This window comes from Ceratosolen solmsi, unplaced genomic scaffold (assembly GCF_000503995.2).
Source record: "Ceratosolen solmsi marchali unplaced genomic scaffold, CerSol_1.0 scaffold27, whole genome shotgun sequence".
Lineage (NCBI taxonomy): Eukaryota > Metazoa > Arthropoda > Insecta > Hymenoptera > Agaonidae > Ceratosolen > Ceratosolen solmsi.
In genome coordinates, this window is record NW_011948426.1 from 1,329,988 (window position 1) to 1,341,871 (window position 11,884).

General features: G+C 46.0%; 1 protein-coding gene across 1 annotated transcript in view; it reads left to right on the forward strand.

Moving 5' to 3' along the window:
* Positions 1–385: 385 nt before the first annotated feature.
* The window catches only part of LOC105363301 (zinc finger protein Xfin), a 36,749-nt gene continuing 25,250 nt past the window's right edge, over positions 386–11,884 (forward strand). Inside the window, exon 1 of the mRNA XM_011500969.1 lies at positions 386–592. Within this exon, the coding sequence (XP_011499271.1) occupies positions 458–592 (135 nt within the window). The 5' untranslated portion in view covers positions 386–457. The remainder of the gene's footprint in view (positions 593–11,884) is intronic.

The following is an 11,884-nucleotide window of genomic DNA, read 5'->3' on the forward strand; positions in this document are numbered from 1 at the left end:
CGACGACGACGACGACGACGACGACGACGCGGAGGTGGAGGCAGAAGGCAGGAGGCTGAAGCCAGGGACGAGGAGGAGGAGGCTGCGGGGGGAGGGAGGGCGCAGCCGAGGAAGCAGGACGGAGCGAGGCGCACCGTCTGTCCGTTCGTCTTTTTCTCTCGACCCCGCGGCTCCTCGCTGGCGGGGCCGTGGACGAGTCGGCCAGCGCGCCACGACGACGACGGCGAGGACGGCGAGGACGGCAAAGACAGCAAGAACAGCGGCGGCGGCGGCGGCGGCGGCGGCGGCGGCGGCAGAGACGACGACGACGACCACAACCACGATTACGACGACGACAACGACAGCGGCGGCGGCGGCGGCTACGACGACGACGACGACGACGACAACGGCGACGACGACAACAACGACAACGACGTCGACGACACCGACGTCGACAATAAGCAGTGCCAGTAGCGCAATGGAGCAACGCGAAAGGTTCGAGGAGCTCTGCAGGCTTTGCGCCTCCTATGACGCCGTCAAGATGGACATCTTCGGCCAGGAAGGCAAGAACCGCCAACTCGTCGACAAGATACGGACTTGCCTGCCCTTCAAGGTACGTACACCATATCACCACATTAATTTCATATTCCCTCGTACTTCAGTACGTAAGACAGCACCACACGCACACAAACATCATACGCGAATACACGCGCGCACACGCCTGCGCGCGCGCGCGCCTGCACACACAAGCGCACAAGCACACAGAGAGACAGGAACACAGGCACGCACACGAGGAAGCGCGCACGCGCCCTCTCGCACTTCAGCCTCTTTGTTTCTTGAGTTGCGACGCTTTCGGGGACGGCGTGCGCGGCGAACCCGAGACCGACGGTACCGCCATTAGAGGCGTCCAGGCTCTCTCCATGCCGTACATTGCCAACGCGTTTCCGTCCCTCGCCCGGTCGAGTTTCTTTTCCTCTCCCTCTATTACTCTCGACACTCCTCTAATACTCTCCCGTATTTTTCTCTACTTGCCTTTCGCTCTCTTGCACTCCTCGTCATCTATTACAACTACCATCTCCTCTTGCCTTCTCTTCTCTCGTTCTTTTATACGCACACGTTCACTCACTCTCTCACTCACTCACTTATTCACGAGCTAGTCTTGCATCTCACTCCGCTTCTTGAAATTGTTTCTCCGCGGTCTTACAGAGTCGTCTGCTAGCTTTCAAATATGCAACGAATAATTAGATTTCAACGTATTAGTTCACTTCCCGCCAATGGGCCCGGCACCATCGGCTTCCGTTTCATTGCCGCTACCCTTTTATTTACCTTGCCCCGCTGCTCTCGTTTAACCTTCTAGGGCAGAATTTATCCGTACCTGTGAAACGGACATAAAAATTGCCAAGGTTGCGCGGAGCCTTTTATCCTTGTCCTCGTAGTAGTCGTCGTAGTCGTCGTCGTAGTCGTCGTCGTCGTCGTCGTCGTCGTCGTCGTCGTCGTCGTCGTCGTCGTTGTCGTCGTTCGTGGCGGTGGCGGTGGCGGTGGCGGTGGCAGCAGCGATTTTATCGGGTCCGTGTAAGCTGGCGCTCAACCGAGAGTTTACGCGAACGGTACTCGAAGACCCCCTCCTCGGACGGCCAACTCCGCCCACCGCTCGTCCTCCGTAGGAAAATTTTCTCGGCTTTCGCCAGGCCCGGATGTGTCGGCGCGCCTACGCCGCCGACTCTTTGCTCATATTTTTCCGGCTTTTCGCATCGCTTTATTTCCGTATGATAGATAAGTTAGTTGTTTTTTTTTTTTTTTTTTTTTTTTTTTTTTTTTTTTTTTTTTTTTTTTTTTGAGGTTAGGGCGGCCAGTCACGAGACGCTGGCGACCAAAATTTATCGCTCACCGAAACGACGTGCAATCTTTTATAAGCTTTCTTTGCATGGCTGGCGTCGGCCGGCCATTTCTTATTCGATTGTCCTCCTGCCTTGCGGGGGAAATCATGTAATATTTTGTTGTAAATATCGGCGTTGCCGGGCGGCTTTACGGGCTGCGTATCTACATGCCACCGCTCTACCGAGACTGAAATAGTGCCAGTGGTGTAAGGATACGATAATTAGCGTGGGATGGTTAACCGGTGCAAAGGTAACGATATATTCGAAACTTTCGGTTTCAAGATGACTCTGCTCGGTGCGAGATCCGAAATTATTGTGATGTTTATTGGCGTTGCTCGATTACAGCAAGCGCCCGTTATATGCCGTCGCATTATTTTCAATTCAATAATTATAACCCCAACTTATTCCAGGAAAATATACTTAAATACACATCATGCGACCCGGCCGTGTTTTAAATATTCGCTTTTATTTTATACAAACTCGAAATCTCGTTTTAAGTTGTAACTGTCGTCATTATTTTCATCATATTATATCTAAAATTTTAATTTCGTGTCTCGTAGGTACGGATACCTGAATACGCATGTTTTAATTCAGCTGGGGAAAGAAATTTGTAGGGCCGCAACAAAATAACACTACTCGTTCGGCAAACAAATAATCAAATGCTAAAGTGTACGGGTCACAATTCTCATTTAAAATCCTTTCCTCGATATAAAGAATTCGACTCCGGGTGTTATTTAAAGCTCGATAAGACGGTTTTTTTTATTTCAAAAAGAAAAAACAAAATGATACTCGCTCTCAAAATCAATAAAATGAATTTGATTGGGGAAGCTTAGGCCTAAGTTGTCATCAAAGTTTTCTTTCCATTCTCTCTCTCTCTCTCTCTCTCTCTCTCTCTCTCTCTCTCTCTCTACATTATCAGAAGGCCCGTTTTAACGGAACGGCGTCGTTTGGTTAATTTGCAATTCACCAGCCCGTTACGTGGAAATATAAAATTCTCGTGCGCTTAAGAAAGGAAGCTCGATATGGTGTGGCATTGGGAAAAAGTAGATTGTCGGTAACCTCTCGAAATGCGACATGACACGTCGTCGTCGCGCATCAAATTGGATGCGCGCACGTAACCAGTTTTCGCCGGAGTAAAAGCGAGGAGCGAGATGGAAAGTCGTGGCAAAAAAAACAAAAAAACAAAAAATAAATAAATAAGAGAACGAAAGAAAGACAGGCCGACAGACAGACAGACAGACAAACGGATAAGTAGCAAGAGCGGCAGGCAGGCAGGCAGTCAGGCGTGCGTATCGGCTCCGCGAACGCTTCCCAAAAGGTTGCAGCGGTGGGGCCTTCCGGGAACGGGTCCCATTAGCCTACCCGGCGCATCACAAAGACATGGCGGAGGTGGTTGAGGAGGAAAAGGAGGAGCTGGAGGCCTAAGTATGCCGATACCTGGTTCCTCTTACCGCGACCTCTCCCACCCCGTACGGGGCGCTCGCATCGGTGGGGAGGAGGTCCGCCGAGGGGAGAGGTAATGCGGGGCCCTTCCATGATTTGTCCGCGGTGGCCCAGGTACGAGGGGAGCTCGAGGGGTGCGTTAGCCCCGAACGACGCCGAGGCCGACCGACCTCGGCCGAGGAAGGAAATTTCGGCGCGTCTCTTGGCTCTTCAACTTAACGAATCTCCCTCCCTCTTCAGTGGTCATATTTTCAAATCGGCTTTCAGCGACCAACGTCTGTCCGATCCCGCGTCCACACGCCCGTTACCGTTGAACCTGGGGTAAAAATTTGCACTACCGATGTTACCATGACCGAAGGAAGGTCGCGACGCTCCTGTTCTTATTAACTGTCCCGCGCTCCCTTTATCGAGAATATATACGCCCGGTGCTCGACAACAATGCTTCGCAAAGGGGGGCGGAGAGGAACAACACAGGCTCATCGGCTGTTCCAAGAATTCCCGGTTTTCCATTGTCGGTACGTGGTCATACCGACCGTATGGTTCACACGTGTGGCTTGCAAATTCTAACAAATTCGCATAAATATGAGAAATCGATGCCATTAAAATGGATCCCTTTGGTAATCGGTCGATGCTCTAAGTAAGTAACGGCATCTCTTGTATTATTGCACCCTTGACGTCATCCATGCTATTCGAATCGCAGGACGAAGAAGGAAAGAAAAATTTTATCTCACCCCGATTGACACCGACGCCGCTCTTGCTGCGCTTCTCCTCGGTAATAAACCGACGATCTATGGTCCCGAGGAAATAATACGAAACGATCCACTATTCGTCAAAGCAAATGCATATAATAATTCTGCCTCCTTGCCAACACGACTCATTATCTCCGTATCGAGACGTGTCCGGGCGCCGCCGTTTCTCCTGTCGTCATTGAGACTTCGAGCGTTGCGATTTTGTATAAATGTTGCCCTGTGCGTTAAATGTGCGCGCACTGTACATCCAGGAATTCCATCAGTTGTCTTTTTCTCTAAGCACCCCCCCCTCCCCCTCTCCACCCCTCGTTGTCCCTTGTCAATCTTACTTGCAAAACACGATCGAACTATTTAATCCCTTATATGATTATCCATCGTTTCGTTATTAATAACCACTGTTATCGCTTACGATGATATGTAAATCCAAGCGATTGAGAATAGTAGGCCAAATAAACGGGAGAAGCTATAAATTCTCCTGGCTTACAGTGGCCACGCATACTGTAATTGTTTAATGAAGTTCAATTAAAATATCGGGGAAATTTAGATAAAAAATTAATGAACGGGCAGTTACGATATTTTTATCGACGTTACTGAGACGTTGTTCACCGCTGCCTGATTTAAGGATCATTCTTTGCCGGATATATCGTACTTGAAAAGTCCAGCCGTAAGTGTGCTTATATGTGTGTGTGTGTGTGTGTGTGTGTGTGTGTGTGTGTGTGTGTGTGTGTGTGTGTGTGTGTGTGTGTGTGTGTGTGTGTGTGTGTATGTGTATGTATATGCATGTCCATCCTTTGCATCTTTTGCGTCGTAAATCCCCAAAAGTGGACCGTTGAACCGAAGCCCATGGTCGAGGATACGGTTTTCGTGACCACATATTTACCCTTCCAAAAATCTCGGCCAGATCTCCGTTCCAGCCCGCATTCCAAGCAGGCTGGCTTCACAGAACAGCCGTCGAGGATGGTCCTGAAAAGCCAAAGCAGCGCCCCTGTTCGAGCAGGGCATATACTGTTAGTCCGGAGTCGATGGGATGGGGGAATGTGCGCGCGAAGATTCGTCGAGAGTATGGATGAAGTGGTGGGCGACTATTAGGTTCGAATACAATGACGCGGACTATGTCAACGACGACGAAGACGACGACGACGGTGGAGGCGGAGACGGCAGCGACGTCGGCAACAACAAGATGGTCGTCGTGGAATGAAACGAAAACCGATCCTTCGCCAGCTGCGCGCACACCCACTGCGAGTCCTTGAAAAATCTTTCCCGGACGTGTGGGCAGTCGCGAGTTAACCTTAAACATCTTCCTTCTTTTTTTTATCGGACTTTAAAAGCGCGCTCTGCTTTTATTCTCTACCATACGGGCGATTCAATCGACAATATCCTCGACGCTTACCGTTGGATGTCCTTTACCAGGGACCTTAGCAATCTAATACACGGTTGCATGCTTTATTAGGAGCTTCCGAGGAATTTAACACGACCCGTACCAGGCATTTAGTTACTTTTTCTCAAGGCGGACTATCCTCGATTTACATGGATTACCATAGTTAAATATGCTGATTGTCATTATTTTAAAATCGTCGGTCTTACAATTGTCTGCCAATGTTTATGCATTTTAGCTTTTACATTCAAATGCGAATTTTATCGTTAACTTTGCAAAACGCGCTCTAATAATATATCATACATCATTATTTCAATCATTCGTAAAAACGTCCTGATTCCCCGTAGCTTCCTAAGGTTACGTAAGCCGCATATATTTTTATTAATAATGGTTGCAGTACGGAATAACAAAAGCAACGTAAAAATCCCATGCCCGCCTGCGGCCGCGGGTGAATAAAATTCCTGCGCACCTCGTACGTCGCGTTCTATCCTCGAAACTTTCGGCTTCGGCATCATCTACGAGTATTTGGCTATGTGTGCATGAGAGCGAGAGCTCTCGAGCTCGGCCTCGGCTTCGGTGTTTAATCTCTTCCTTGTCGGCGATAAATTCGATTTCACGGCGACTGATCCGATCGTCCGACACTTTTGGCTGCGGGCTTCCTGCTCGGCCCGGGCGATCCATTAGGGGTCGATGTAGAAGCCGAGATCGCCGAAATCTCAGCCCAGCCCCGGCATTCCGACGTTGGCAGTGTGAGCAATACGAGGAAAAAATTAAAGAAGAAGCGCGTCGCGTTCGCGCGCCTAGTGCCGTGGAAAAGAGAGAAAGCGGCAGACTGTCGTGAGACAAACACGTGTCTTTAGAATCAAAACACCCCCTTCTCCAGTTCGTTTTGTCCACCACTACCACCATCACCACCACCACCACCACTACCACCACTGCCGCCGCCGCCGCCGCCGTTGCCGCCGCCGTCGCCACCATCGTCGCTACTGTTGTTGACGCCGCCGCAGCGCTTCGGAGTTTAATAGAGCAACGTGTTTGCATGTTCGTTCACAGCACTACCGCATTGCTTATGGCATACATGTGCACGAACGCACGCACCCACGCAGCCAAACGCGAGCCCCCATACCCTTTCATTTTACGTTTTTCATTCGTCTACCAAGCAATTATCCCCCAAGTGTTGTCCAGGTTTCTCGTGCGCGCCTACGCGCGTTGTGGGCGCAATGCCAGGTACGCCAATTACCCAAGTTTTTTATTAATGCGATCAAAGTAGAGACGACATTCCCCACGGGAGGGAAATTTCGCGCAGCTTAGCACGATATAACGATATTTGAAGTAGTGTATTAAAAATATGAACAGGAGCATCATACGTTGAAATATCGTAGAATTCTTAGTCATCGTCCCGAGTATGCGACATATATATATATATATATATATATATATATATATATGTAACGTATTATGCGTTTGAACTCATTTTTCAACTGGCAATTTTCTTTCAGACGACAATTTAAATTTCTATTTCACGAAATTCTGAAACAATTTATTTGTCTGATGATTTCTGTCGGAACAGGATCGTTTGACAAATCAACGCACAACATTGCGCAAATTATCGATAACGATAGTTGCAACATCCTTGCACGTAACCTTCTGCTGTTGCAATAAAACTCAACGCACGCGTGCGTTCATCGACTGTCCCAGTTCAGTGACTCTCTCTCTCTCTCTCTCTCTACGCCTATCCGTGAGGTTAGAATTACGCTGCTCTGCTAGGCAGTGCCAGTATGCCTAATAAATCTACACCAATGGCAAGATAATGGAAATGGCGATCGTCTTCGATAATCGGAAGTTGAGATCGCTTCGTCTAGGCTTTGAGGGTAGGAGCAGCACCAGCCCTCGAATCTTATTGGCTCGCGGCCGTGAATGTGGATTACGCAAGCCTCGTGTAAGGGCTGTGTCGGCCAACTTTCCGCCAAAAATTGACGCTCCATCGGAATCCACGGTGGAGTCTCTCGGCCTCGGATGCCAAACTTCGGACGTGGTCCCGGATACGCTATCCCAGGAGAACGACGAAACAATAGTGGAAGGAACGGCGGGGGCGACGGCGGCCCATCATAGAGGGGATGTAGGGGCCGTGGTGGCATCGATTACCCGGGAGCTGCCGAGCCGCGCACAAGTTTCTTCCTTCCTGCGTCCTCGTTTTCCTCGCAGCAACGATCGATCGCCCCAACGTGGAGGACGCGCTCTTTGTCGTGCCACCGGGTGGCGGTCGCGGTAACCCGATAGGTGGCGGCGCTCCTCCACCGCTGCCAAGCCGACGACGGCCCCTTTTAAGCTCTGTCGATCTCTCACTCTCTCTCCCTCTCCCTCTCCCTCTCCCTCTCCCTCTATCTCCCATGTGTGCGAAAGTTAGTAGCACCGCGACCCGTTGGACTCTTTTCTTTTTCCTTCCTCTTTCTTTTCTTTTCTTTATCGTGAGGCCTATGTCACATCGGCTTGGCACGAGCCACGACGACGTCGAGCAAATCGATGCGCGGACGATCCGCTGGTGAGCAGGCGGCGGGTCCGACGGTGATGCCGCTACGGTTGCTCGCCGTTAACCATCAAATCGACGAGTCCCCGTAAATGAAAAGACGTAATCTACTACTTATCAGGATATTTAGTGGAAGAGACCGATTTCGGTTAGGTAGGGGAGCAGAAGAATTCGATCGGCTTAGGATGAGCGGTAGGAGGTTCCGCGCGCTCCATTGAACTTTTGGATGAAATTTAGCCATGTAGATGCTCGTGACATTCCTTTTACGGTTACAAATCTCCTAGATGGCAATTCTCTTTCAAGTGCCCCGATACTTCAAACAATACAGTTGCAACGAGCACGGATGTATTGCCAAATGCATCTCATTTTTGAATGATGGTCGGGCGGGGGGGGGGGGGCAACTAGCATTGCCCGGTGGGACTGAAAAATTTACTAATATCGAATGTGATTTCTGTCGCGTTTTTGACTTTTCACTTTTGTTGAATCAATCAACTGCGTAATGAACATTTTCTATTTATTCATGATACTTAAAACGAGAATTGAGAAACGGAGTACGAAGATGATTGTACAATATCCTCATAATGCATAAAGCACGGTAACTGTTAAATATTAAATGGGAATAACGTCATCTTTTGTTTTATGGGATATTATTGGTTAATGTGTACGTTGAAAGAAAAGTGACGCTTATATACATATATATATATATATATATATATATATATTTTTAGCTTTATTTTATTAGTAAGTGATAGAAATTTATGTTGAAAAACGAGTGGTAGAGTGTCGAATGTATTCCATTATCCTTGAAAATTTTTGAGCGCTTGGTGCACTTTCAAGGCCAAATGACAATTGTAACGGCAATCTGTGAGTTTTATCAAATTGGAAGGTATTTGTAATATAAACATCTTAAAATCATCATAATATCTACATTCTGTATAATCGATTATCTGTTGTAGTATAGAAGAATTTTATTCTTCACAAGAGCGTTGTTCTTTTTTCATTTTTTCTTCTTCTTTGCCTTGATTGATACAAGAGTGCGGGCGAGGTGGGAGGAATAAGCAAGAAAAGCCGGTATTTTTTACCATTTTATTCGTGTGGTTCGGCCAGAAAAAGAAGAGAGATGAATGAGAGTTTGGAGAGGGAGTAGTACATCGATTGATGTGTTGAGGGATAACGGGGGATGAAATAACTAGGCAATTGCTCAACGATGTTAGTGTGCCATAAATCCGTAAATAATTTATACTAGACACGTATTATATTTTTAACTATCGCGAAAATTGTTCGTTTAAAGTGTATTTCACGATGATTGTTACACGTTAACGGACACTGGACTGTGAGTCACGACGATTGCCGGACTTCTTTTCAGTACTAGAAATTATTTTTCTGACCTGAATATTTTTGAAATCGCTGTTATTTGTTAGCGCCTATCGTAACATCATTATCTACGTTGTGCGTGTGCGTGTGCGTATTTCGTATATTTCCGAGTCATCTCTGTAAATCAATCGAATGCAAATATAGTACAAACGCAAGTGATCGAATGTTATCGTATTTCTCCTTAAGTAGAATAAAATTTTGTTAATAAGGAATTGGATTATCGAGAATTATAATTAATAGGCACGATATAAATACATAAATTAGTTATAAAATATAGTTCACCGTATAAATGAATATAAAAAGTCGGTTCTAAAAGTCTCTGTATAGATTAAGTATTAACTGCGCTGAGCAACAATAAATGACCTTGTTATTTCTCTATTTGACGACGAAACGTAAAAACTTCAAGTTTTTTTAACATTAAAATGAGTGAATTGAAAGTACGTAACCGTGGCATGAGAATACGTTTTATGTAGTATAAAATCGATATTTTGGCCGTTGCCAAAGTATAAAAACCAACGTAAAATTTGACTAAGAAAAATTCATTCATTGGTCGTGTTCATAAATAATTAGCATCGACTGAAAACTTTGCACAGCCGGTGTCAGTTTTATCGGTAAAGAGAATCGACACTCGTCACTAATACGACTGATTTTCTTTTATAAGAGCCAATTATTTATTGTTCGGCTAATAAGGCGGTGTGTCGACCAGGATAGGATTTTCATACTTTTTTTAAGGTTAGGCTGGGATGCTATCACACGGAGGAGAGAGAGAGAGAGAGAGAGAGAGAGAGAGAGCGCGCGTGTGTACCAAAGCGTGTAAAAATATTTTACTCGAGTACATGTTGTTTCTCTGTTTTCCAATTCGCGAAAGATAACCTTTAATTTATCGAAACAAAATCGTAGTCGATATATATATATTTATTTTTTTTAATGCAAGTACCGAAGCGTCAAAGTATGAAAAACTTGAGAACATGAAAGTGTAAAACTTCGTTATTAAAACATCGTGTTTTAGTTATCTAATGCACGAGATTAACAGCGCGATCATATCGCACTCGTGGCTCTCTGGAGGCGCGCACCGATAAAATCATTGTCACCTTTAAACGAACATTTGGATAAAAATGTAGTAGTGGTAGTGGGCTTCTAAGGGTATTGTGAATGGAATGAGAGAAAACTCGTTAGATGCTGGTACTAATTGTTATCTATGTGGTCGAGTGTTGAAACGAGTGCACCCGAGTACTCGGTAAGTGAGTCAATGCATAATATTATTATATTTGTGTCGTAGAAGTTTTATTTGGCTTAAAAGGACTGAATAGGCTAACCGGTCATAGTCTCGGAGCTCGAGTCACGAATTATGGCCCTTCCGAGCGATTTGACTCTTTTTTGCTCATAATCTTTATTGTCCAGATACGATTGTAAATTACAAAGTTGGAAGGGAGTTTATTGTATTGCCGAATAAATGGGTCTTCCCATCGAATTTCAATATTTCATTCGATTCCTTTTTATAATCATTGCTAATAATACTTTTTGGTCTATACCGATTTTTTCATATAAAAAGATCAATTTGTCAGTGGAGGTTTATAAATCGAATTTTACTTGATGATTAACAGATTTATTTGTACTTGGGAGGCTCGGCATTATCATTCTTTTAACGATTGTTATATATTTTATTAGAATCAAGTGCGAAATTGCTACTAAGTAATTATTGCAAATTCATTTTACTACAACAGCTGACTTGCCATATAAGACGAAAGGTGGACTATGTGATTAGTAAGCGAATGACGAACCGACGTCGATTCAACGTGTTAAATTAAAATTATGCGGTAAACGTTTAATGGGATCGCTTGTATAATATCGAAATGTGTTCGTCGCAAATATTCGAGGAAACGTATAATCGTAGCTAGAGTTTAATATTAGAGTGGATGATAATATCGCTAAAAAAAGTATAAAATATGATTGTTTATGCAAAAGGCAAATAGGTCTTCATTTTCTAAACTGCTCGATTATTTTAGAATACGAACTGCCAGAGCCATTATATTGAAAAAAATTCTCTTTAATTAATGGCATCAAGCTCGGTGTTAATCTCGGGTTTGTGAAATGCGAACTATTGCATGAATTCAAACACAATCCGATAGTTTTCGTAGAGAAGCTCTCGTCACAAATTCGAAAAAAGGTAGGGCGTACGCTTGGTGGTACCCTTAGGTGAGCACAAAAAGAAGGTTCACTCTATTTGAGAGTGCGGACGACAATGTGGCTCCACAATGTAAGACTCGGTGCCAGTTTAGGTGATCCAGCGAGAGAGTGAGAGAGTGGAGGCAGGCATGCATACAGACAGACAGTTAGGCAGGCAGATGGAGATATAGGAGGCGACGCACACGAGGCGTCGTCGTGTAACCGGGCGGCCTAGCCTGGCTGTTATTTTACTTTCCCGGACAGCCGGTGTCGCGGCCCCTCGAAAGCGTCGCACGCAGCCGCCGGCCGACAACGAGCGAACGAACGAACGAACAACGCAGGCAGCGGCGATGCTCTTGGCCCTAGTCAGCCGAGGTCCCTCTCTCTCTCTCTC